General features: G+C 43.6%; 2 protein-coding genes across 4 annotated transcripts; one reads left to right on the forward strand and one right to left on the reverse strand.

Annotated features, from left to right (window-relative positions):
• Window positions 1–2,893: 2,893 nt before the first annotated feature.
• On the forward strand, window positions 2,894–3,892 carry LOC138786465 (olfactory receptor 6M1-like). The gene has a single exon (XM_069963453.1). The coding sequence runs from the start codon at window positions 2,894–2,896 to the stop codon at window positions 3,890–3,892; it is 999 nt and encodes a 332-aa protein (XP_069819554.1).
• Window positions 3,893–9,119: 5,227 nt separating this feature from the next.
• Window positions 9,120–27,692, reverse strand: TTC5 (tetratricopeptide repeat domain 5). 3 transcript variants are annotated; one of them, XM_069961554.1, is made up of 10 exons: window positions 27,567–27,692; window positions 24,484–24,616; window positions 23,866–24,077; window positions 22,189–22,339; window positions 16,052–16,143; window positions 15,379–15,435; window positions 13,857–14,003; window positions 12,001–12,188; window positions 10,173–10,317; window positions 9,120–9,675 (listed from the first exon to the last, which is right to left on the reverse strand). In XM_069961554.1, exons 1-10 carry the CDS (start codon window positions 27,615–27,617, stop codon window positions 9,556–9,558), a joined length of 1,296 nt encoding a protein of 431 aa, XP_069817655.1. In that variant the 5' UTR covers window positions 27,618–27,692; the 3' UTR covers window positions 9,120–9,555. The 3 variants fall into 3 exon arrangements, with proteins under 3 accessions (XP_069817655.1, XP_069817656.1, XP_069817657.1); XM_069961555.1 differs by lacking the exon at window positions 27,567–27,692 and adding an exon at window positions 26,959–27,251; XM_069961556.1 differs by lacking the exon at window positions 24,484–24,616 and having other exon boundaries at window positions 27,567–27,641.
• Window positions 27,693–27,832: the final 140 nt, after the last annotated feature.

The raw sequence follows: 27,832 nt of genomic DNA on the forward strand, positions 1-27,832 counted from the left end.
CACAGAATGTGTAAACAAGGCCTTACAGAGGTTTTTATGGTGCCAAATAAGTAGCATAGAAACTAATGGCAATCTAAAACAAACAGCTTTATTCATATTTACATGATTGTATCCCCCATACCCCACTTTTTGCCCCCAAGCTAAGCTTTCAGGGCCACTCCAGAAGGAGAGAACACACAGCAGGGAAGGCTCTTTGTGTTATTCAGAGTGCCGAAGGGACCTCAGAAAAGTATTTCTTCTCGAAGGTTATCTAAGGTTCAATAAGTCAGGTTGTGTCCTATTCATTTGGATTTATTTTGGATTACCATTAGCTTTTTGCTACTTATATGGCATTCGGCACCAAAAACTCACCGCTATTCCATCACATACAGTGCTGTATGTAAACTGAGCAGGCTGGCACAGTGCTTGGCAGATGAATTACATAGTACACTACGATATATATATGTATGTGGGGCACTAGTGGAGTTATTAACTATTTGTGGGGCACTCTGACAGTGCCAAGAACACCGTATGCACAGTGATGGGGTAAGTAGGAGAGAGGGAGCTGCAACAGAAGGAGGAGCAGGAGAGGTTTTCTATGGGGATTTGCTACTGCTCTGGACAGTTCCTGACTCTGCCAGAGATGTCAGCAGAGAGCAATGTTTCTGAATGTAAATAAAACACTTCCTGCAGGACATACAACAGTTTATAAGTACAGGAAGACTTGAGATTTTTAAATAGAAGTAAATTACAAATCTATATAACTTTCTGACACCAGTTGATTTGAAAAAAAAAAAAAAATTCGCTGGACAACCCCTTTAACCCTTAGACGACCCAGGGCATATAGTTACGGCATGGAAGTCTGTCCCCAGACGACCTAGTGCGTAACTGTACGCCCTGGGTGTTTCTCACGCTATGAAGCGTGCTCCGGAGCGGAGCGCGCTTCATAGCAGGTGGGGGCCGGCTGCAATCAGCAGCCGGGACCTCACCGGTAATGACACGCTGCAGCGATCGCGCAGCCGCGTGTCATTAACTCCTTAAACGCCGCGATCGCGGCGTTTAAGTGTAAGTGACAGGGGGAGTCCCCTGTCACTTACCGATCGGGACCCCCGCAGTGTGACTGCGGGGGTCCCGATCGGTAAAACGGGCCGCCGGAGGTCTCTCACCTGCCTCCGTGCGGTCCGATCGGCGCTCTGGTCACTGAGCCTGCACAGGCAGGCTCAATGAGCAGAGCGCCGATAACACTGATCAATGCTATGCCTATGGCATAGCATTCATCAGTGTAAAAATCCAAGTAGTGAATGTAAAAGTCCCCCAAAGGGACTTCAAATGTGTAAAAAAAAAAAAGTTAAAAACACTAACACACTACCCCAAAACCCCTCCCCCAATAAAAGTCTAAATCACCCCCCTTTCCCATTATATAAATAAAACATATAAAAATAAATAAATAGATAAACATATAATATACCGTAGCGTGCGTAATTGTCCGATCTATTAAAATATAACAAGCGTCATTGCGTCCGGTAAACGGCGTACACGAAAAGAGGGAAAAAAGTGCGCGGATTACCGATTTTATGTTACATTATATATATAAAAAAATTAATAAAAAGTGATCAAAACGTCCGATCTTCACAAATATGGTATTAATAAAAACTAGAGATCATGGCGGAAAAAATGTCACCCCATACAGCCCCGTAGGTGAAAAAATAAAACCTTTATAAGCGTCACAATAGTCCCATTTTATTTATAATTAATTGCCAAAAAAAGGATTTCATTTAAAAAAAATATATAACATTAGAGAATCTGCGTAAACCTGCATATGGTTGTGTTCGTACTGACCTATAGAGTAATGGTATCATGTCGCTTTTACCATATAGTGCATTACGTAGACACAGGAACCCCCCAAACGTTACCATATTGCATTCTTTTTTGCGATTTCACCAATTTATATCTTCATAAATAATATATTTGGAATTCCATCATACATGTTATGGTAAAATGAATGACGCCATTACAAAGTACAACTATTCCTGTAAAAAACAAGCACTTACATGGCTTGTAGATAGAAAACTGAGAGTGCTAGAGCTCCTAGAAGGGGAGGAGGGAAAAAAGTAAACACTAAGATCAAAATTTGCACGGTCCACTGGGTCATTTTGGGCCTGGTCCTCAAAGGGTTAAGAATGGAATCATGCTGGTGTGTGTGTGTGTGTGTGTGTGTGTACACTGCCAGGTAAAGGGGTTGGTTACAGAAAAAGGAGTGCTACATTGTGGTGCTAGTTTACAGGTGGATCAGTATGTGGTGTTGGGTTTTTGCAGGTGGAGCAGTATTTATTTCTGCACTTCGGTGCTTATTTGGCACTGCTCTGGGATATAATGTGCACTACATGGCGATATTTGGCATTGCATAGTAGTATGTGTTTGTTGAAGAGGCCCAAGCATCAATATGAAGCCCCAGGTGAGGCCCGAGTACAAAACGTTTGAGAAGCACTGATCTAGACAACAATCAGGAAAAGGAGGCATGTTTGCTAAATATATTTGCAACTAAATTTAATTTGACATTCCCTACAAGTTTCACTATATTAGTTGAGCTAGGAATACCCCTTTAAATATAGGAACCTCTATTTAACACAAAAATTAAAATGTAAACCAAGCTCAAAAAATGGCCAGCATCCAAGAATGTTCCGGAAAACTAGTAATTAGATCTCTTGTGTAAAATACTTGTCTAAAGAACTTTCTTAAAGTACTCTCAAAGCAAAAGCAAGATGTCACAAAAAAAAAAAGTTTAACCTATAAAAATCACACACCAGAAGCAGAGTCACTTCTTTACAAGAAGGAATAATCGCTGCATTTCCATCAGTGTAAGTTTTTCTCCTTTTTCTTTATCTCCATATCATTATGTCCGTACCCTCTAGAAATGACCTTCCTTCATAGATCTAATGATAATACTATAGAATGGAGGAACACAACCCAAGTAGCCGAATTTATTTTGTTGGGTTTGCCTTTACTTTCAAACAAGTCTGTCTCGTTCTTGCTTATCGTACTTGTCTACATCTTCACAATGGCCGGAAACGTCCTTATTCTGTTTCTTGTCTTCTTTGACCAGCGTCTTCACAGCCCCATGTATTTTTTTCTCTGTAATCTATCCATTTTGGACATTTGTTTTATCAGCACCACTATACCAAAAATGCTACACGGCTACATGCCTGGAGGGAAAACCATATCGGTTCCTGGTTGTCTAATGCAATCCTATTCATTCTTCCTTCTAGGTGTTGCAAATTTTTTACTTTTAGCTGTGATGTCTTTGGACCGCTACGTTGCTATTTGTTACCCTTTACATTACGCTACTATTATGCACCAGAAGCAGTGCGTAAAGCTCATTGTTGTTGTGTGGGCAGGAGCATTTTTCTCGATCCTTGGTCTCACTATTAGGATAGTTAGGTTGCCCTTTTGCTCCAGTCTGGTGAACCATTTCTTCTGCGACGTCATCCCCTTGCTTAGAAATTCTTGCATTAAAACTGCAGCTATCCACCTGCAGGAAGTCATCACGTCATCTATTATCCTGCTGACCTCTCTCTTTGTGACTCTAGCGTCCTATATCAATATAGTGAGGACCATTTTAAAAATCCAGTCTGTGGAAGGAAGACAGAAGGCTTTTTCCACTTGTTCTTCACATGCGCTGGTTGTTTTTCTGGCCTATGGCAGTAGTATTTTTTCATACGTAAAACCTGCCCAAGGTCAGATTAAAGACTACGATAAAAAGATTGCACTGCTGACCACTATTATCGTCCCCCTTCTCAATCCTTATATTTACACCCTGCGAAACCAAAAGGTAAGAATTGTACTGAAGGAAAGGTTGCTGAACGGGATTTTTGGCAATTCTTTTTGCACCTCAAAGCACATATCTGTTGCATAATCTTACTTGGCTATGATGGGAGTCTGCACCCCTACAATAACCCAATGGATGACAGGTGACAGATGGGAAAACGTGCTCACAGATCTACAGTACAACAGAGGATTCTTTCTAATATTCACCAAACCATGTGAGAAGATTGTGTATTTGTTTAATGTCCTACTTGACACAGAACGGGACAAGCAGCAATGAGAGGACAGACAGAGATGTCACTTGTGTGTCTCAGTCCATTTCACTCTATGCACTGATTATTTTGCTATAAACAAGTGCAGTCACTTTCCATTACCTCTTTTTGCCAATAATCTACTAGTCTAGGCTGAGGACGCCTTATTAGAAATTCACAACTTTAACCCTTTCCTCTGGGCCCCCTTTTTTTTTAGTCCAAATCACACGGGTTAAAACAGTATCTAAATCAGGTTCAGTTGCCACTGGGCATTTGCAGTATAGGTTTTTATTTTTTTACGTTAAAAAGCAAAAACAGACATTTTGTTTTGGGAGAATGTCATTGTAACACTGTTACTTCCTGCTGTGCTTTTGCTATGTACATGCCTGTGGGTTTCTTTTCACAAAGTTCAGTTAGAGAATTATTTAAAAAAAATAAAATAAAATGTGCTGGATTTATACCAGGGAATGCACATGTAGCTTTCCTTACACACCCAAAAAAAGGTCAATTTAGATAAGCATTCATTCGTTGTTTTTAATATGAATTTTGAGATCAGAATCAGAAGCCTTTATTACAAGTAGAGATGAGCAAATCTACAGTAGGGAGGAAGTTAATCGCTTTTGTTCTGATCTGCGTTTTACTCATCAGGCTGCGGGCTTAGAAATCTACTCCTCCTCTCACGAAGATGGATCCAGTCCTGGGAAACTGGGAGGAGTTTCCCAGGACTAGATCCATCTTTTCCTAGCACTTGGGGAGGACAGAGTAGACTTCAAAGCCTGCAGCCTGATGAGGAAAATGCAGATAGGAACAAAGAGAGTCGCTTCGCCCCTACTGTACATTGGCTCATCTCTAGTTACAAGCTATACTTGTGTTACTGAGGTATGCTTTTATAGAGCCAAAATAACAATAATCATGTATCTGCCAATTGTTGCCCAGACTATTCTCAGGTTTATAGGTAGTGAGAAATGACATGTTGGCGCTATATAAATAAGAGAATTATAAAACACCGCTGGAATTTTATGCTCTACATTCATAGAACTAGAATTCTTTTATCCCTTTGTTGACAGTCATATTATGGGTTGTATATTGCAGGATGAGTTGTATTTTTAAGAGCTCCATTTGGTTAAATAATTATACCAGAATAAGGGCCCTATTCCACTGGACGATTATCGTTCAGATTATCGTTAAATCGTTCGAATCCAAACGATAATCGTTCGGTCCCGGCCTGTGATTGGCTGAGCGCTCTGTCAGCTGACCGGCCATTCTGAAGATAGAGCGCGCAGGACCTGGGGATGAAGACAGCGCCGAGAAGACCTGACAGGTAATGTATGATGCTGCAGCTTGTCAAATCGTCGGTCGCCCGCCGTGCACCGCTATTCAACCGTAGTGATGCGCGGTAGGAGAACGATGATTTTAGGTCTGGCCCTAAATGAACGATCAGCCGATGACACGATCATCGGCTGATCGTTCTCTCTATTTCACCAAACAATAATTGGCCGAATCGGGCCAAATGGGGCCGATCCGGCCGATTATCGTTACTGTGGAATAGGGCCCTAAGTCTAAGGGGTACTCCAGTGTTTTCTTTTTTTAATTGAGTGGTTTACATTTTATAGATTTGTAATTTCCTTCTACTTAAAAATCTCAAGTCTTCCAGTACAGCTGCTGTATGTCCTGCAGGAAGTGGTGTATTCTTACCAGTCTGACAATACTCTGTCCAGAGCAGTAGCAAATCCCGATAGATATCCTTTCCTGCTATGGACAGAGGTGGCAGCAGAGAGCACTGTGCCAAACTGGAAAGAATACACCACTTCCTGCATGACATACAGCAGCTGATAAGTATTAGAAGTCTAGAGATTTTTTAAAGCAAATGTACCACCAGGTACATAGCTTTAAGATTTATACATCAATAGACTGGCATCGTGTGGGAATGGAGGTGCTGCGGTCTGTTTTTTGAACCACGGCCTGGTTCCCGTGCTCAGCGCTGGTGCATTCCTGGGCACCGGCCTGGTCTGAAGCACTGAAGGCGGGCCCACCTGTCTCCAGTGCAACAAAACCCCTCCCCTCTATGACGCGACAAGGTGAAGGCAGAACGTCACACTGGGGTTGGGTGGGGGGGGTCCCGCCTCCAGTGCTTCAGGCCAGGCCGGTGCCCAGGAATACACCAGCGCTGTGTGGTTTTAAAAAAAAAAAAAAAAAAAAAGGGACTGCAGCATCGGCATCCCTCACAGAGTCTATTGATGTAAAAATCTTAAAGCGATGTACCAGTCACCACTCCCTGACGTCACTTAGAACTGCACATAAATGACATACATGAATGAGTTAACATATTCCAAAATCATTACATGGATGGATACCTGGAAAGAAACGATGAGGCCCATTTATCATAGTCTCTGTGCCATTATTTTGGCTAATATGGTGTTTTTGTGCACAGTGTAAATTTCTACGAAACATTTATCAAGGCCTTTATACTGTTTTTGAGCAGTTTATGCTGGCTGCACCATTATTAACATTTTAGCCAGATTTGTAATGTTTGATTTTTTAACTTTTGTTAAATAAATTGCACAGCCGTATTTGTCAGACACCGGGACAGTTTAGCCGAGCTAAAATTGGACAAGATTTATTATGGCCCATTCACCTAATGCTAAATCATGCGCATGGACAGGAGATTTTTGCACACCAGGTGAAAAGTGCGCTAGCATTAGAAAAAAATAAAAAATTAGAGCAAGTGATAACTGTCCCCCTATATCTGCACTTGGCCGTTTAAGAAAATTAGACTTATTCTTCCTTTGAGGTGTTCTAAATGTTTTAGCTATTGTGGTGAGTGCTTTGGACAATTATATTACAATTTGTTACCTTTTCCGTTACTCTACAATTGTGCTTCAGAACCAGTGTGCAATGCTTGTTGTATGGAGAGGGGCACGTGTTTCCCTCTCTCCTTGTTCTATCAAAGTATTGCAGTTTTGCCTTGGTGAACCATTCTTTTGTGACATCATCCCCTTTGCCTAGACATTCATCTATTAATACTGCATCTATCCACCAACAGGAAGCCATTGCATTGTCCATTAACTTGCCGACTTCTCTTTATTACTCCAGCATCCTCTATTAATAAAGCAAGACTCATTTTAGAAATGGTCCATTATGTGCATTAGCCCCGGCCCATTATAGAAGTATTTTTACATCCTGTATGTAAAGCCTGCAATGGACATGAGATTCACGGTAATTCTAGTTTACATCTACAAAGCTCCCCAATTTCATACCAACTTACATAATTTCTAATGGAGACTGAACCATTGTAAAAACAACAAACAGGATGAATGTCCCTTCCCTTTTGCATTAGCCTAGTTTCATAGAAGCATAATAGATGCATTATAGGTAATCTGTATAATGGGCAGTCCTGGCCTGACTAGAAGACAAATGACCTAAACCGACAGCTCCGGTCATCAGATGCACGGATAAGCTGGGACTGGTGTCCATATGTCTGTAAAGTGGCCTTTTCCTTAAAAAGGATTGAATGAATTGAAAGAAACAGCACAAAAAAACTCAAATCTAGTTTTCTACACATTATGGTTATGTTCACACAATATCAAAAATAAAGAAAAGGCGGCCGCTTTTGCAATTTAAAATAACGTCCGCTTATGCCACGATTTAACTGACTGCCATGCAACGCATTACAGTCAATAGAAAGACGGACGTCCAATGCACACAATGTATTGAATAACGGACATTATCACCGCAGACGTCAAAATAACGATCATGATTATTTTTGGACATCTTTTGCAGACAGTGGACGTTTTTTATTAGTTGTTTACAGTTTTTCTTTTGTCACCGTTCTTCCTACGCTTTTACCATTAAATTCAGTGGACTTTTCAATTAAGACACACCCAAAGGGCAATTAGTAATCCAAACTAGAATAATGTACCAACACCAATCATTGCAGGTAGCGGAGGCCAGGCTGCTAAATGACGTCCGTTATTTTAGATTCAAACAGAGATGAAAAAAAACGTTGTGTGAACATAGCCTATCCCCAACACCTTTCCTGCAGACAAGCACAGACAGTTTTGCATATGACTGTTTTGCACTAGTTGTGGTGTTTTGTCCTTGACCCCTTCATGACCCAGCCCAAAATGGCCTAAATGGACAGGGCAATTTTCATTTTTACTTCTATTTCAGGGCCAGGTAAGAGCTTGTTTTGTTTTTTTTAGGAACAAGTGTACTTTGTAATGGTGCCTACCTTAACATGTATGACGGAAGCCTAAAATTATTATGAAATGAGTACAGATAAAAATAAAATTACAAAATTGTCCCCCCCACCACAATTTTATAATTTTGTTATGCGTCTACATAATGCACTTGAAAGTAAAAATTTAAAAATTGCCTATTAGTGTTTTATTTGTTCATCTACAGGGCTGTATGGAGCGTCATTTTTTTGTGCCATGATTTCTAGTTTTTATTAGTACCATTTGTGTAGATTGGATGTTTTGATCACTTTTTTTTTTGTGCCTAGGGGTTAATTTGTCATTACTGTGGCACGTGCGAATAAAAAGGTACATAAAGTTTTCATCAATGTTTTTAAACCTTCATAACAACCCTAAGGCCTCATTCACACGTCTGTAAAATCTGTCCGTAAGACTATGGTCCCATCCATTTGAAATGCCCCATCGACAAGCCCATACCTGTTAAGGGGCCATGATCTATGAGATGTCGCAATGCACAGACCCATTCAATGATAAACAATGCCAGGACCTGACGGTTGTTTATTTTTATTTTTTTTGTGCCACAGATAACCATTTACCAATGAATGGGTCTGTGCATTGCAGACAGCATTATGTGGATACTGCAATATGTTAGTTCCATTTTGGATTTTTGCAATCCACAATAAAAATTGGCATCAAAACAAGCTACACTGCAGATCCTTGTAGAAATTGACTTCTACAGTCTCAATATATTCACTGTAGGTTTACAAAACATAAACCCTCTAATAAAATCGAACTATTCAGCAAAGACATCATATAGACCAGAGCAGGCAAATACAAAAATACCACAGACGTGATGTTAGGGGAAAAAAAATTAACAAATAATTGTAGATTTTAATGTTTTTGTTTTTATAGAAAAAAATAATATTAATCTTCCTCTAAATAGGAGGCAACAAAAAGTATTGGCAAATAAATAAACACAATTCTGAATCTGCATTATAAATAGAACTACAGCTGGTAAAACAAAAAAAAGAGCAAGGAGTGGGAGAATAGCACAAATACAAAGCAGTAAGGAATGTGGGCACGTGTTACAGGAAGCCGCTCTAAGTTGTCTCACTGCGACAGGAGACTTGCAAGAAGGCATTAGAAAACTAACTGTATTGTACCAGGTAAGTGCAGCTTGTAAGTGTTGTCTGTGTTGTAACCCTGTCAAAGTTTATTCTTCATCACAGAACATGAGGGACATAGCAGCTCTTCTGCTTTTAAGCCCCCAATTCACAGCATTGAGGATAGATCCCACTGTCCTGCAATTACTCGCTCTGAGGTCTGTAAGCCACTGTTGCGCTGGCCTGGGTGCTTGGTCCTTGAGGCTTGCCATTAACCAACAACCGTACAGGGGAGTCAACACGTATACTTTGAAAGACAAATGTCTGGAAAAAAAAAAACAAAAAAAAAAAGGAAGAGAAAAAAAATATATATATGATGAGCAAATAGAAACATAAAATAATTATTTTTCTACAGTGACTTAATAATGCAGCAGAAAAAAAGAACACATTGAGGCTATGTTCACACACCAAAAAATAAAATAAAAATATGGCTGTAATACGGCTAAAATATGATTGTATTTTCAATATAATAATGTGCTCCAATAAATTCAACAGGAAATTGGCCGGCAGTGCACACACTGTATAGAATTATGAAAGAACAACTAACTGTAAATTCCCTGGTACTCCCATAGGCTGATGCAAGAGTTAGGGCCCTATTACACCAACAGATATCTGTTTTGAAGCCAAAGCCAGGAACAGACTATAAATAGAGAACAGGTCATAACGACTGGGATCTATCCTCTTTTTAAATCCATTCCTGGCTTTGGCTTCAAAAATCTGTCATATCTGTTGGTGTAATAGGAACATCAATCAAGACTTACCTGGCCTTTGTGTTGAATATTATGTTGTTTCAAGTGAGGTTCAGGGATAGTAACAGAGTCTGCGATGAGGACTCCCCAGCTTTCTATCATATTGTAAACCATTATAGCATAACAAGTTCCTTCTGTATCTACAAGTCCAAATGTACTGAAAAGAATCCATAAAAGAATCAATGTTACTATTTATAGGCTTGGGAGAGTTATCAATACTTCCATCAAAATAAAGTAAAATACGGAAAATGTCAAAATTGTTAAGCAAAAAAAATAAAAAAAGTGATATTGACACCCAACTTTCCCTTTTCACATACAGGGAAAGCTGTCAATCTTCCTATACTGGCAGGGTAATCAGGACCCTATATCTGGCTTAACATGGTATGAGTCGGAGAGCTCAGCTTCCATCGGTTCACTTTAAAGTGCATCTGTCACTTAGCATGAACGCATAAAACCACTGACAGAGTGTAATAGCCATTAGTGTAAGGAGTCATGCCTTACCTTTATATTGATTGTTAGTGGCTTTAATCCCCTGAGAAAAGACTTTGATGTTTTCCTAGAGGGCCTAAGGGTTTGCTGTGCCACAGGCCGAAATGCTTGTCCCATGTGATCTCACACTCGCTCCCTGTTTGATTGACACAGCAGTAACCCATGTGGAAATCATGCTCATGTGAAGTGTATGGGGATTGTTAGCCCACATGCAGTCTGAGTGGTTAGGAATCACCATCCATGGCACATGCACCGGATTTCCACATGGGTTGCTGCTGACAGGCAAGAAAGCCTTATATCACTCCTGTAACACATCACTCCTGACATCAATTGCTAGTACATTGTGTTGTCTGTTTTATGCATTCAAACTAAAAAGGCAGATGCACTTTAGGGGATTTGAGGGACATAAAAAATAGTTGTTGGCTGAACGTTCCATGTGTATACCTACACCGAGAACAGAGCAAAACTAAGTATAGTAAGAAAGACATGGGCAAATTTACAGTACAAACAAAGCTAAAAGCTTCGTTAGCTCGGCAATCACCTTTGAAGTCTGTGCTGTTCTGGGTGCCAGAAAAAGCTGGATCCAGTCCTGGGAAACCTATCCCAGTTTCCCAGGACTGGATCCAGCTTTTCCAAGCACCTGGGGCGGAGCGGCACGGACTTCAAAGGCTAAAAAGCTGATTGCCGAGAGAACAAAGAGCTTCACTGTATTTGTACTGTATAAATCTGTTCATCTCTAGTAAGAAACCTACATTTGTACAAACTGGTTTATTTCTAAGGCACTGTTTACATTACGATTACTATTTAAATTAAATCTGTCACCTAGAAAAGAATCTTAAAAAAAAGCTACAGCAACAGTACAACAGCACACATGACCGGAAAGCTGTAACCCTAGACACTCGGCTATAAACATCATGTAGTGATTGTAATGGATAACAGAGGAAACTATTGAAAATGTAAATCGTATATACCATGGATTATCACTTTGTACAACATAGTTTCAATAGCAGTCAAGTTGGATAAACTGCAATGCCCCTTAGGGTATCTCACAGGTGTAGTAGAAAAAGCAAGTTATTGGGTGCACCTGCTAAGTGCGACTATGAAATCCAGTTCTGGGATGTGACAGAAAGCATACCCTAAAAAGAAGGTGCTGTGTGGCCGATTTGTCCAATGTTATTTATATAGAGGCTGTGCTAGGGGGCAGATGCATAGGGCGTGGTCAGCTGGCCTGTAGATTCGTCTGACTGTACTGCATTTCACACTTGACTGAATATTCAAACAAAACTGTTAAGATTTGGCACATAGTTATACAACAGAGTACAGATGTGTCATTGATAAGGCTATAACTCACAATGGCACTCGTTCCTCAGGCACTAGGCTGAATACAACCCTACCAAGCACCACACAGCCAGAGTTTCTTCCGGGCTGCAGAGCACTTAAGGGTTTTAACTGGAGTCCACCAGAACCTCCATAATGGCCTAGGAGCCCGGGATTTAAACTACTCAGCATGTTCTGCAGTCGTTTCCCACGGATCTTTCCCTGCATAGGTATTGTAGAAGAAAAATAAGAACATTAGCTGGTAAAACAATACCATTTTATTTATTATTTACTAATGATTATCTGAATTCAATGTACAGGTTGTATGGCTAATCCCAACAGCTGATTAAAAGAGCTGTCAGCATGATTATTAAGCAGTGTAATGGGCTCTGTAAGTAAGTGTCAATCTAGCAGTGTCTTATCACTCACCTTCCACATTAAGGTTGCCTTTACAAAGAGAAATTTACCTGACAGATTTTTAAGCCAAAGCCAGGAATGGATTTGAAAAAGAGGAGATGATCTGTTCCCTGTTTATAGTCTGTTCCTGGGTTTGACTTAAAAAAATCTGTCAGATAAATCTCTCTGTGTAAACGCACCCTTACTCTAAAATTCTCTACCTCCACCAGTATCTCTTTAGGCTAGGGCTAAACAGCGATTTTGACAGGAGGGCACAACACCAAAAATCACTGTGTTGCTCTAACTGGACCGTGCTGCATTGTGGCTAAGGTAAATGATAGGGATCATGTTATGACTAGAGATGAGCGAACCGGGTTCAGGTTCGAGTCGTTCCGAACACGAACGTTCGGTATTTGATTAGCTGGGGCTGCTGAACTTGGGTTGTCTGGAAAACATGGATATAGTCATTGGCTGTATCCATGTTTTCCACATAGCCTTAGGGCTTTATCCAAGTTCAGCAGCCACCGCTAATCAAATGCCAAAAGTTCGGGTTCGGATCGACTCGAGCATGCTCGAGGTTCGCTCATCTCTAGTTGTGACCACAGCCCAATTGTTGCAAAAAAATTCCTGCCTCCAAGACTGCTGTGAAGTCCATATGTCCAAATGAACTCATGCCCCACCCCCAGCCTATTCAATTACCTTTTCTAGCTCAGGCTGGAGGAACAAAGGTTATGTAAACGACAAAAGGTAAAGGCCCTGTTCCACAGAATGACGGAGAGGAGCAAACGAGCGCCATCAGGGGCTGCCCGGGTAATCGCTAGATAGAGGATAGCCGCGGTCTGCTGCCACTGCTCCTATTCCACGGAGCGACGGCAGCACATCGCTGCTATCCCAGTCGCTTGTATTTCAACACGTTTGAAAAACAAGCGACACAACGATCAGCCGACATGGTCGATGTCGGCTGATCGTTGCCCTCGATTCCATGGGACGAATATCGGCTGTAACGGGCGATAATCGTTCTGTGGAATAGGGCCTTAAGTATATAGGAGGGAGAAATACAAGTTAGGCTGGGTTAACACTACGATTTTGCAATCCGTTTTTTTCATCTATTTTTAGCAAAAAACGGATGGGAAAAAAAAAAAAAAAAAAAAAGAAACGGAAACAAACAGTTTTATTTTTTACGTACACAAAAACAAAAACGTAGTCGACTTCATTTTTGTGTCCGTTAAAAAAAACGGATCCTTTTTTTTTTTGTAATTGAAGTCAATGGAAAAAGATCAAAACAGATTCACACAAAGGCGTCCTTTTTTGTTGTTGCAAAAACGTAGTGTTAACCCAGCCTTATTTGCTTACCTTGTCTAGGTTAGATAACTCATGCTTCTCCTTCCTATTCATGTACCTGCTCCAATTTAGATCAATACCCACAAAATAAGAGTAGCTAGTGATTACATGAACCAGAAAACATCAGCCGGCCTTTAGGAATGGGGGTAGTACCTTGTTGCTGAGAAGGCCACACAACCTGCCGAGGTAATCAAGTAGCTGTTCTTCCCTCATTACAGGTTCTGTCCAAGATGGCTCCAAGGCTGCTGCTCGAGAAAACCCATCCAGCGCTCCTTGATAGTTCTCCTCATACTTAGACAACTGAGTGAAAAAAAATCAATAAAAAAAAAAAGCACCAATTTTGTATGTAACTAGGACTACAATGTATCAGACCTAAAGTGTACCAACAGTATATTGGTTTATTCTTCAACAGTTTATTCTTCACAGCAGGGTTTGTGCTGCATATTAGACATACATTTCAGGACCAGTCATCAGTTCTCAGTACTGGCGGCCTTGAGGGGCTTTCAGTTTAATTTAAGAGGATTTTGGTAAGACAGTCCACTCTGAATTCGGGAGCTCAAGCGCTTAGTTATGCGTTCTGTGAAACACGGACAGCACGAACAGAGAAGTCCTGCAGTGTATTCTTTCCCCACCTGGTATGATGTATCAATATGATGCCGGAAATGCGGAAAGTGTTTAAGAACTTGCAGCTCTGTAATCACACAGCGGTGCGGCTGCTTCACGACAGCGAGAATATTCAAACACTTTCCCCGCTTCCGGCATAATATTAATATATCATGTCGGGCGGGGAAAGACTTACCTGTCTGTACTGTCCCTATTTAACAGAACATGTGAATAAACCCTAAGGGTAGCTTCACAAAAAGGATCCGCAGTGGATTTCATGCTGTGAATTTGCAGCAAAATCTGCTGTGGATCCATTGCAATGTATTTTCTATGAGAAATGAGAATGTAAATTAACCCCTTGCCGGCAGGAGCATACATGACAGACGTGTCAGAGGCACCCATCCTCCAGCCCGCACAGACCACTGAAAGGAGGAGATCTCAGGCTAAATCAAGCTCCCCTCCAGTGTCCTCAGCGCAGTGCTGCCAGGCACGGCTCTCTCCTCCTAGCTAGCGGCTCTGGACGATGCACGCACCACTCCGGCTCGCTTCGGGGTTCCCAGTGTCTACACATCCCGCTCAGCCAATCAGTGGCTGCGGCAGGGCAGCACACTGATTGGCTGAGCAGGGCGTCCAGCCAGGATCCCCAAAGCAAGCCGGAGTGGTGCGTGCATCGTCCAGAACCGCTAGCTAGGAGGAGAGAGCCGTGCCCGGCAGCAGCAGCACAGCGCTGAGGACACTGGAGAGGAGCTTGATAAAGCCTGAGATCTCCTTTTAGTTGTCTGTGTGGGCGGGAGGATGGGTGCCTCTGACACTGTCGTGTATCCTCCAGGCGGCAAGGGGTTATCAATTTGCAATTTGTATCAGACAGATGAATCAATTTTTGTTTTACTACTGGATTTTTGCCTGAAATGTTTCATTCACTTAAATCCATTAACACAATGTATAGTTACATACAAGATACCAATACCATGTATGATTATGTACACTACTGCTCACCATCTGTAATTGGGATCAATAAATGTGGAAGAAAGTGTCGAATTTATATTGTTAACGTCATTAATTAGGCACTCACAGTTGCTCGGTTGAGGTGCAGATCCGGATTACTGGAGGCAGTCTTGTCCACCCTCTCCTAGGATAAAAAGTTTTTGGTATAGGGTAAGTGGTGAAATCTCTGGAAGGAACATAACACTCGGAGACCCTTTTTTTATCATCAGATGCGTTACATTTACTGTTACATAATATTGTATTTCTATGGAGTGTTTGCATTCTAAATTCCCAAGGTATCTGCTTTGTGTAACTTCCAATACAGACTTTTTAAACTGAATGCAGGTTAAATGTATCTAACCTGCTGACAGGTTCTATAAGGGCAGTGGTCGGGGAGTGGGACCAAACTTTTATTTAGGCCAGATTAAGTCTCAGTCTCAGATTAAGTCTCATTAGTCTCATTAAGATAAACATTTTTCTTAATTAGTACCACTTCCTTTGTGAATTCTTGCCCTCCACCTGTGAGTCCCTACTTGTCCCTAGTGGGGTTTCTCCTTTCTGGCTCAAGCCCACAGAGTGAGCATTTCAATTTCTGTTCGAGACGCTTTTCTGTATCCTGGTCTAGCTTATTACCTCGCACTTACTGGTGCTCAGGGCCTTCCTATCACACACCCACTAGGATCTGCAGCCAGAGTATGCTTGGCTGAGAAAGTGTAGCTGACAAAGCATTCCCTGGGTAAAGAGCTCTTGTAATAACTCACCGCCTGTATATATGCATTTAGAGCCTGCTGCGAAATTTTGGGATTTTGCCCAGTGCAGAAGAACAGAGAAAGATAGGCATTGCCAAGGATATCTGTGAAAGCAAGTGAAAAAGAAAATACACAATGAAGCTTTGCTGAGGCCAAATGATACATGTGGAGGAACGAGATCTGTAAAAATTTCATTTAAATTTTAAAGGGTTATTCCACTCAAAATTATTTTTGGATTAAAGCAAATGAAGCACTGGGGACAGGCCCACCAGCCCCCAGAGTGACGATCCCCCCACCCCTCTGTGAGGCGACTCAATTGATTCTAATGAAGAGAGGGAGGACAGGTGATACACTGACATCACATTCTTCCTTCTGAAGCAGCTGTCCTGCATGCCACGCCCTAAAATGTAAGCCAGCTCCCAAGCATATATTGTAGTAAATCTGTCTGCACTTCAGCCCTAATCCCTTTAAGGATAAACCCTGCCTTTTTTGTGTAAAAATTATATATATATATATATATATATATATATATATATATATATATATATATATATATATATATATATATATATATATATTATACATATATACACACACACACACACATATACATACAAATACAATGGTACCTTGGTTTAAGAGCTCACAGTTTTTCAAAATTGGGACTTGGTTTAGGAGCATTGCTTTGGTTTAGAAGCTCCCTGTACTGGGTGGGAGGGCGAGTTGGGGAGGTGCATAGTCTGCATAGTAGGGTCTAGAGCACTGTTCTCTGACCATGGAAGTCTCCCTCACCTTCCAAATCATAGCAGATCCACTTCAGACTGGGGATTACATCAGGGGACAGGACTGTGGAGGTAATCTCTCCAGTGGCGTAGCTACAGGGGTCGCAACGGTCGCAGTTGCGACCCGGCCCACCAGCCAGGGGGGCCCGGCTGGGCCCCCCATGCCACCTTGCTGTGTCCCCAAAGCTGCTTGCAGTGGCGTAGCTACCACGGTCGCGGCGGTCGCCGCCGCGACCGGGCCGCTACCAAGGGGGGGCCCGCGAGGCCCCCCCTTGCCACTGCACTGCTCCCCTCCCACTCCCTCTTGTGACCGCAAGCAATGTTTTGCCTGCGATCACAAGAGGCAGGCTGGGACGGGGCCGGCTGACGTGTGGGGCTGGGAGCATCAGGTAGGCAAAAAGACAGGTCCCGCGAAGCTCCGCCCCCTCCACGGGAAGCCCCGCCCCCGCCGCGGGAAGCCCGCCAGCGCGCGTGACTAGAAGACTAGAGGAACCATTCAGGTGAGTAAAGATTTTTTTGTTTTAAAGGACATGATGAGGGGTGTAGTGGTATGATGGTGGAACAACAGGATGATGGGGGGTGTAGTGGTATGAGGATGGAACAAGAGGATGATGGGGGTGTAGTGGTATGAGGATGGAACAAGAGGATGATGGGGGTGTAGTGGTATGATGATGGAACAAGAGGATGATGAGGGGTGTAGTGGTATGATGATGATGATGGAACAAGAGGATGATGAGGGGTGTAGTGGTATGATGATGATGGAACAAGAGGATGATGAGGGGTGTAGTGGTATGATGATGATGGAACAAGAGGATGATGAGGGGTGTAGTGGTATGATGATGATGATGGAACAAGAGAATGATGGGGGTGTAGTGGTATGATGATGATGGAACAAGAGGATGATGGGGGGTGTAGTGGTATGATGATGAAACAAGAGGATGATGAGGGGTGTAGTGGTATGATGATGATGGAACAAGAGGATGATGAGGGGTGTAGTGGTATGATGATGATGGAACAAGAGGATGATGAGGGGTGTAGTGGTATGATGATGGAACAAGAGGATGATGAGGGGTGTAGTGGTATGATGATGATGATGGAACAAGAGGATGATGAGGATGTAGTGGTATGAGGATGATGGAACAAGAGGATGATGAGGGTGTAGTGGTATGATGATGGAACAAGAGGATGATGAGGGGTGTAGTGGTATGATGATGATGATGGAACAAGAGGATGATGGGGGTGTAGTGGTATGATGATGATGGAACAAGAGGATGATGGGGGGTGTAGTGGTATGATGATGAAACAAGAGGATGATGGGGGTGTAGTGGTATGATGATGATGGAACAAGAGGATGATGAGGGGTGTAGTGGTATGATGATGATGGAACAAGAGGATGATGAGGGGTGTAGTGGTATGATGATGGAACAAGAGGATGATGGGGGGTGTAGTGGTATGATGATGATGATGATGATGATGGAACAAGAGGATGATGGGGGTGTAGTGGTATGATGATGATGGAACAAGAGGATGATGGGGGGTGTAGTGGTATGATGATGAAACAAGAGGATGATGGGGGTGTAGTGGTATGATGATGAAACAAGAGGATGATGGGGGTGTAGTGGTATGATGATGATGGAACAAGAGGATGATGAGGGGTGTAGTGGTATGATGATGATGATGATGGAACAAGAGGATGATGAGGGGTGTAGTGGTATGATGATGATGATGGAACAAGAGGATGATGGGGGTGTAGTGGTATGATGATGATGGAACAAGAGGATGATGGGGGTGTAGTGGTATGATGATGGAACAAGAGGATGATGGGGGTGTAGTGGTATGATGATGAAGGAACAAGAGGATGATGAAGAGTGTAGTGGTATGATGATGGAGGGCAGGAGGATGAAAGGGGTAGTAGTATGGTGATGAAGGGGCAGGAGGAGGGGACAACATGGGGGGCATCTGTAAGGGGGATAACATGGGGGGGCATCTATAAGGGGGAAACATTGGGGGGCCATCTATAAGGTGGACTACATGGGGGGTGTATACAATAGGGCATGCACAGAGGGGGATATGTACTATAAGGGGATCACATAGTGTCAGGGCTAGCTACTAAATGATGGTGTAAAGGGGCCAATACAGATGTGCAGTGTGTATAGAGATGAGGATGGTGTCAGTGTGAGGAGACTAATATGTCTGTCTGGCAGATTCTGTGGATTCGTGGCTCAGACGTTCTCATAATGGCCGAGAGCAGATGGAGAAGAAGATGAAAAGGGAAGAACTCCGATCAGAGAAGACGTCCCCTGTGAGTCACTTGATATAACTGCACTGTAATTTATATGGTGTATAGAGCCTGTGTGGAGCTGCATCCACCTCTATATGACTGGATGAGGTGATATTGGTCTATGTACAGAGGATTATATTCAGTAGCAGTGGTGGTGTTAGTCAGTATGTGGTGGTATTAGTCAGTAGCAGCAGTGGTGTTAGTCAGTATGTGGTGGTATTATTTGTTGTTATCTGGTACTGTGTTTTATTGGATTTAGTATACTGGATTTGGTCAGTAACAATATGGTGGTGAGGGTTGTGGTGTGGCAGTAATATTTCCCCTTGTGTACTGGTAATATGGGTCTCAGTAAACAGGATTTGTTTAGTAACAGTATGGCGGTAATATGTACGGTGATAATATTTCCTGTATACTGGTATTATTGGTAATATCAGTCTTGAGATATATATCTACCAATAGCATCGAGAAAGGGGGGGGGGCCCAAGTTGACCTCTTGCACCAGGGCCCAAGAGACATTAGCTACGCCCCTGAATCTCTCCATAGCTGTAACCCCTCTCTCCCCGGAGAGAGTGCTGCAAGTATGTGCCCACATCTGTCCTGCTCATTCCTTCATGCTCCCTGCAGTCTCTGTCAGTCCTGATTGGTCCATGCTGAACACACACCCCTTCTCCATTGCTGTCATGTGACCACACAGACCACTGACAGCAGCCCTGCTTCTCTTTTCTAGCCTGTTGTACTATGCGACTGCTTTATGGGATTTTGCACCTCTATCCTGTATCTACAAACTGTGGCTCTTTTTCAGGGTTATGCAGTTACTATACATTATACTCCACATGCTGATTGCTATACTGTACAGTAACTTATAATATCACATATTAACCTGTTTTACATGTTATTCAGAATATAAAATCATTATTTTTGGGGTGTGGAACCAATTGTCTGCATTTCAATGATTTCTTATGGGAAAATTTGCTTCGGTTTAACAGTGGATTTGGATTACAAGCGCGGTCCCGGAACGAATTATGCTTGTAATTAGAGATGAGCGAACCGGGTTCGAGTCGATCCGAACCTGAACCTTCGCCATTTGATTAGCGGTGGCTGCTGAACTTGGATAAAGCTGTAAGGTTGTCTGGAAAACATGGATACAGCCAATAATGTATAATATATATTTATTTATTTTTTACTGTGGCTGTAGTAAAACAGCAAAAAGTCACACATTTTTGTACAAATAGTAGCTTTCCCACAGCAAATTGCAGATATCGGGGGTTGATAACTTTCCTCCCTAGTCAGTTCGGCTCATCAGATACAAGGTCTGACCGAGCTGAAAAGATGTGCGTGCAATACAATCATGTGAAATTGGCCTAAAGCACATTTAGCCTACATTTCAAATAAAGTTTATGTGCAAACTTTTAGATTATAGCAAAAAAGAAAAGGAAATCTGTCAGGTCTCTACCAGGTACAGAGCAGCATGTACAGGCAGATAGCCGTGGCACTTCAGCTTCCCAGAAGGAATGCAATTTTAGAACTTTTCAAGTGACCGTCAGCCAAGACTCAAATCTTTTATCTCATCACCTAAATGCCTGTTGCTGCAGCTCTGTACCTGGTATGGACCTCACAGATTCCCTAAATACCCCACACAACTAATGTAACAAGTGGTTTCTCCACATTCAACACAACATGGCACTTTGAATGACCACTGCATTCTCAGAATTATTCACCCCTTAAGACCTCATTCACACGTTCCGTAGGCCACAGGCAGACTACGGTAGTGCATCAACATTTGCAGGTGTTGTCTCCACCATTTCCTTGGAAAGGGATACAAAATCACAACTCCATGTATCGTAGAGATACACTACCTTCACTATACCTGCACATGGCAGAAAGAGGAGGCTATCACTGGCTGCCATCAGATTCCTGGGGAGGATGGTGGTCAAATTTGGTGGCAGCAGGCACAAAGGTTTCTGTTTGCATGGTAAGGCGCAAACTAAATGCTGAAGGTCTTCATGCCCAAACTCCATGACACCTCTACTGGAAACTTGCAGAGTGGAGGGCAAGATTGACTCAATCAAGTATCAGGGAATCCTGTGAAGAACCTGAACCTTCTGGGTCACTGGTCACATGATCAGGACAATGATCTCTGACTTAATGCGAATGTCCCACCAGGTGCATTGCTTTTTTTTTTTTTTTTTTTACATTAAACAGACCGGCACCGGAATACCAGTGGCGCAGTGCTTTTTTTTTTTTTTAACTGCTGCCCAGTTCCCACACGGAGACAGTGTATTTCCGAGCACCAGCCTGGCATGAAGCACTGGGGGCAGGCCCGCCGTCCCCAAGTGTGGCGATCTACCCTCTGTGACGCAGCTCCATTGATTCTAATGGAGCTGTGTCAGAGAGGGGAGGGGGTTTTGTCACAGTGGGGGCCAGTGCTCAGGATTAGACCGGCGCCATTTGCAGGAACCAGGCAGCAGTTTAAAAAAAGGACAGAGCCACCGGCATCCCCGCACCGGTCTTTTAATGTAAAAAACCCAAAGTGATGTACCTGGTAGTACATTCATTTTAACTCCATGTCTATTTCACTGAATATGTCCAGCTCAATGTTGTTGTCTTTTTGCTTACTGCACAGGGTATGGATTTACAAACCCTACTACAAAGTCCCTTTACGTGTTTCTTGTACAGTCGTCATCGGGAGACGTTAGGTCAAGAGTCATAAAGTGACAGCTTTGTACAACAGCAATGATGTCTGCCATTAATAACTTATGGTTTACATATGAATAAAGCACTAAGATCAACAAGGCTTTGTTTCAGAAAACGTCCTGAAAATACTCAAGACACTTGTCATAAAGGGGTTGAATAATTGTCTGCAATGGTCAATGTATTGCTATTTTGTGTTGAATTTGTAGAAATTACCTGTTATTTTAGTTGTGCTAAGCAAATTGATTTCCTTCTCGTTCGATTTGGCTTCAGGTTTGAGTGGTCGAGGAAAGAAAATTATTTTTACCCGGATGACACTGCAACATGAGGGGCTGCAGAACAGTCCGGTGACATAACCGATATATTGAAGACGAAACAGAGGGCACAATACTTACACCAGGAGGTGCCATCTCTTGTATCCATCTGAACAGCTTGCTTGGCTTGTTTTACACTATCCATAATATTTCGAGAATTTTCGTCAGCATCTTGTGAGCGCTGTTGCCTCATCACCATTGAGAGGTTTCGCAGTGAAACTTTGTTCTTACACTTTAAAAAGAAAATGAAAGTATATATAGTATTTACATGACCAGAAATGAATATGAAAGATCCCTACAAAAAGGTGAGCAACCACACATTTATAAGAACAACAACATTTAAAGTCACTCTGTACCCACAATCTGAACCCCCCCCCCCCCCCCCAAACCGCTTGTACCTTCGGATAGCTGCTTTTAATCCAAGATCTGTCCTGGGGTCCGTTCGGCAGGGGATGCAGTTATTGTTCCTAAAAACAACTTTTAAACTGGTAGCCCTGTGCCAAATTGGCGTGGCCTAGAGTGTCTGTGCCCTAACCTTGCACCACCCCTCCGTCCCTCCTTCCCACTATCTTCATCGTTAGGAATGCCCCTGGGCATAACTTCTCCTATTCATCACCTGTCTGAACACTGCACAGGTGCCTTAAAGATGCAACATATGTGCAGTGTTCAGACAGGTGATGAATAGTAGAAAACCTGCCTGGAGCATTCCTAATGGTGAAGAGGGCGGGGAGGAGGGACGGGGAGGAGGGACAGAGTGGCGGTGCAATCCTAGGGCATGGGTACTCTAGACCACGCCAATTTGACACAGGGCTGCAAGTTTAAAAGTTTTTTTTAGGACAATAACTGCATCACCTGCCGAACGGACCCCAGGACAGATCTTGGATTAAAAGCAGCTATACGAAGGTACAAGTGGTTTGGGGACGGCAGATTGTGGGTACAGAGTCGCTTTAAAGGGGTATTCTGTTTAAATTAAACTTTCAGCCTATTTTTACCTCTCAGCGCTACCCCAACCCCCCCCCCCCCCCCTCCTATGTCATCCTCGGGTCCCAGCTGAATGATCCCACCTCCACTTTTGAGACTCAGCCAATCACAGCCCGCTCAGCCAATCACTAGCTGTGGAGCTGTCCTGTCTCAGTCAGGCGGGATCATTCAGCAGGGACCTAAAGATGAAATAGGATGACATCGGGGGAACACGGAGAGGTAAGAACAGGCTGTTTGTTATGTTCTCCTCAAGGGCAGCCGCATATTAAAAGTTTAATTTTAGTGGAATACCCCTTTACTTACACTTTTTTTTAAAAACTATCTGTAACTTTTGATATGTCAAAGACACGTTGAAAGATTTGATCGGTCAGGCTCTGAGCGTTCAGCGATCCTAGGAAAGCAAACGACAAACCAAGGTGGGGAGAGGGGACCCAACAGTCGGGAAGCCCTGCCTTGGGGACATTGTCCACTGCTATTAAAAGCTTTTGTTTTAGCTAAAAGATGACACAGCCAGCGCTTGCAAAAGTGCACTGGGGCTCTATTCCCCCCCCTCTCGCAAGCTCTCAAATTACACTTGCTGGAGACGTTAGACCGGGTTTGTCGGGCCTAACTGTAACAATTGCCCTCTGGCACAAGGACGCTTCACTGCAGCATATAAAAAGACACAGAAAGGGACTAGCCCATAGGAGAAGGACACTCATACTGCTGGACAAGACAAACAGAACTAGGGGCAATACCACACCCTAGCACGTTTATATATGCAATGGTACTGCCTACATGATTCAGAGCACCCATAAAGCAAGTCTTTGCAGCAGTCACATCCATTTTCTTCCAGTATACTTCTCCAAGCTGATTCCAAGCTTCTACAAGCCCTGGGTCCAGTTTAACTGCTTTAGAAAGCGCTTCTTCTGCTTCTGGACAGTAGTTGGGCGTCACATTTAAAGCTTTTCCCTTTAGCATTAAAAAGAAGGTCTTGTTCTTCCAGGCATCTACAAAATAAGAAACAAAATTAGCGAGGTTCATTGTGTCTGTTAGGGTGGGTTCACGTATAGCGGAATCACAGCGGATTTCACGCTGCAATACTCGTACGATCAGTTTACATACTCACAGAATCTTCACACACACCCCCCCTTAACCTGCGGCGGCCCGGTTACATCTCGCTCAGCCAGTCAGTGGCTGCAGCTGGACACTAGGAAGTTGGGAGCCACAGAAGCAGGCAGTTAAGTATTCACAGAGCTGTGACGGGTTAAGGGGGATGAAAACCCATTTAAACTGACAGTAAGGGAATCACAGCGGATTTTGCGGCAAACTCGCAACGTGAGAATTCGCTGCAATTCTGCTGTGTGTGAAGTTACCCACCCCCTTACTAACAAAAAGCAATGCTATGGACTTTACCATCAGTTTCGTCCATCAAAGCGATGGTTTGCTCCATTTCTTCCTTCACATCATACTGTTTCCGAATAGCATCTTCAACACTGTGGGTTTCAAAATAGTGGTCCCGATAGTAATAAAGTTTGTCTACTAGTTCCTGTAACAGAAAAGTGGCCGATACAAGTTACCCGCATCAACATATGCTACTATGTTACTAACATATGCATTATTCTGGTTAACAAAAAGCATGGCCACGTCCACAGGTAGTGTGCTGTGCTACTACTCAACCCCATTAGGCTAACAATACACAGCAACTTCGGCCACAACTAGTTGTGACTAGTGTAAGTGTACGGGGTTGTGTTGTGCCTGCAAGAGAACAGATTTCTGGGGATAATCAAGTTGTGGTCACTTATGGGTTGCAACATTCACATTTATTAAAGGGGTTGTCCAGCGAAAATCTTTTTCTTTTAAATCAATAGGTGTCAGAAAGTTATATAAATTTGTAATTTACGTTTATTAAAAAATCTCAAGTCTTCTCAAACTTATTAGCTGCTGTATGTCCTGCAGGAAATATTGTTTTATTTTCAGTCAGACACAGTGCTATCTGCTGACATTGCTGGCCGAGACAGGAACATTGTCTCAGTTTTCTATAAATCCCCATAGAAAACCTCTCCTGCTCTTTTTGGCAGGACAAGCTGTACATTATTACTAAACTTTTTTTTTTTAACATAAAAAAAAACAAAAAAAAAACAATTTTCTGAAGCTTTACTCTTTATAAGTACCACAAGAGGACTTTGAAATACAATTTTCTAATTTCTCATTTGACACACTGCACTATTAGTACAATGCAGTGTATTATCACATAGCGCTGATATACATAGTATACCCTGGGGGCTTTATTAGGCCTCCTGCTACTATGGAAACCCATCCGCATCCCAACAATTGTGTCACCCCAGTGCCAATGGAGTGACCGATGCCCAGAAGCCACAATCACAATTTGACTACAGCATCTAAGAAGTGGAACTACAGGGATTAGTTAGAGCAGGATATGCTATTATGCAACAGCTGAACTCCTGTGATATTCTGCATGGCAAACCAGTGCTGGATTACATCTGCCCCACCAACAAAAGAAGCATTGTGACCATCAAGGGGTTAACAGCATTTGGAGACATGTTTTACAGCAGCTACATGGACCATAAGCACAAAAGTCTGAAGAAGACTACCTAAGCTGAGACCACTGTGACAACTATAATGGGCAAGCAGTCAGCCGGCTACTAGCCATAAAGCAAATCATATGCATATATCCGAGCAGTCAATTTTCAGATCACAAGTAGAGTATACTTACCATCCACGCTGCTTCTGATCCGGCATGCCATCCTCAGGCCGCAGCTGTATCTAGAGCTGGATGCCAGATCACAAGCAGCTTGGATGCCTGGTAAGTATGGATATATACATAGCTTGCTGTTAGTTTTAATGGTAGTCTGACAGCTCAATTTGATGTGCCATGTAAAGGTACATCTCGCTGATCAGCGCTTGTTTGCCATGTTGGGCCGTGTAAAAGAACCCTTAACGCCCCAGATAATGAACACCAATGTACACCATCCCAGGAGACACCAACGACAATGCACAGGTTTTTTTTTTTTTTGTGGAACTCTAGTATCGTGTGGGGTAGTTGAAGACCTGCCTGTAGCAGCTGTTATATGTGGGGTAGTTGAGGACCTGCCCGTTGCATCTGGTTATTTGTGGGGTAGTTGTGGACCTGCCCGTTGCAGCTGGTCACATGTGGGGTAGTTGAGGACCTGCCTGCCCGCTGCAGCTGGTCACATGTGGGGTAGTTGAGGACCTGCCTGCCCGCTGCAGCTGGTCACATGTGGGGTAGTTGAGGACCTGCCTGCCCGCTGCAGCTGGTCACATGTGGGGTAGTTGAGGACCTGCCTGCCCGCTGCAGCTGGTCACATGTGGGGTAGTTGAGGACCTGCCTGTTGCAGCTGGTTATGTGTCGGGTAGTTGAGGACCTGCCTGTTGCAGCTGGTTATGTGTCGGGTAGTTGAGGACCTGCCTGTTGCAGCTGGTTATGTGTCGGGTAGTTGAGGACCTGCCTGTTGCAGCTGGCTATGTGTCGGGTAGTTGAGGACCTGCCTGTAGCAGCTGGTTATGTGTCGGGTAGTTGAGGACCCGCCTGTAGCAGCTGGTTATGTGTGGGGTAGTTGAGGACCTACCTGTAGCAGCTGGTTATGTGTGGGGTAGTTGAGGACCTGCCTGTAGCAGCTGGTTATGTGTGGGGTAGTTGAGGACCTGCCTGTAGCAGCTGGTTATGTGTGGGGTAGTTGAGGACCTGCCTGTAGCAGCTGGTTATGTGTCGGGTAGTTGAGGACCTGCCTGTAGCAGCTGGTTATGTGTCGGGTAGTTGAGGACCTGCCTGTAGCAGCTGGTTATGTGTCGGGTAGTTGAGGACCTGCCTGTAGCAGCTGGTTATGTGTCGGGTAGTTGAGGACTTGCCTGTTGCAGCTGGTTATGGGTAGTTGAGGACCTGCCTGTTGCAGCTGGTTATGGGTAGTTGAGGACCTGCCTGTTGCAGCTGGTTATGGGTAGTTGAGGACCTGCCTGTAGCAGCTGGTTATGTGTCGGGTAGTTGAGGACCTGCCCGTTGCAGCTCCCGTGCTGACTCGTTGCTAGGACGCCATGCCTGGCACTGTTCCTACACCGGGCAGCTGGCAGCTTGGTGTGATGCCATAGGCTACAGCCCAGCAGTCAGGGACGGGCAGCCTTCCAGCCTACAGACAGACGCCGACAGTCGGGGTTGCTATAGCAACAAACACCCAGGAGAAGTGACAGAAAAGTGAGTGATAAACTTTGCAGCGGGCACGCCGGGGCTGCCATGTGCACTGCATACAATAGCGGCATCTGACAGGACCGGGAGCCACGTGCGCCGCTGCGGTACCGCTCACTGTGCATCCCTCCAGTGTAGACACGGGTCAGCATGGAGCACATACATGTAGTGCAGCAGACTTAGGGAACAAGTGGCCGTGCGCAGCGTCCATTACTGCTGCTAGTGGTGACTGAGCCTCCAGAGCACAGAGCCCCCCGGTGCAGGTCGCCCCTCTCACCTGCAGCCTGCCCCTCACTTCTGCTTCTGTTTCCGCTCCCCCTTCAGCCATAATTTCACCAGCTCTCCTTCCCTCGTCTAGTTAGTCTGTTAAAGGCTGGAGAGCTGGATGAGGGCGGAAGTCTCGGCGACAGCGCACCCTGGCGGCCAGGCGGAGTCAGAGCAGCTCCACAGACACTCACTGCAGGTTCCTAGGAAACAAGGCTACTTTCTTTAAGGGTACAAACACACACACAGTATACGCAGCAGATACGCAGAAAATACGCA

This window comes from Dendropsophus ebraccatus, chromosome 3 (assembly GCF_027789765.1).
Source record: "Dendropsophus ebraccatus isolate aDenEbr1 chromosome 3, aDenEbr1.pat, whole genome shotgun sequence".
NCBI classification, from domain to species: domain Eukaryota; kingdom Metazoa; phylum Chordata; class Amphibia; order Anura; family Hylidae; genus Dendropsophus; species Dendropsophus ebraccatus.

Bases quoted from the DNA above. Each gene is read 5' to 3' on its own strand.
- LOC138786465 (XM_069963453.1), top strand. From the start codon at position 2,894: ATGACCTTCCTTCATAGATCTAATGATAATACTATAGAATGGAGGAAC.
- TTC5 (XM_069961554.1), bottom strand. From the start codon at position 27,617: ATGGCTGAAGGGGGAGCGGAAACAGAAGCAGAAGTGAGGGGCAGGCTG. The intron at 22,340-23,865 runs GTAGGCAGTACC...TTCTTTTTAAAG, and splicing joins TTATGGGTGCTCTGAATCAT to TGTAAGAACAAAGTTTCACT. The intron at 9,676-10,172 runs GTAAGTCTTGAT...TTTTTTTTCCAG, and splicing joins ATATTCAACACAAAGGCCAG to ACATTTGTCTTTCAAAGTAT.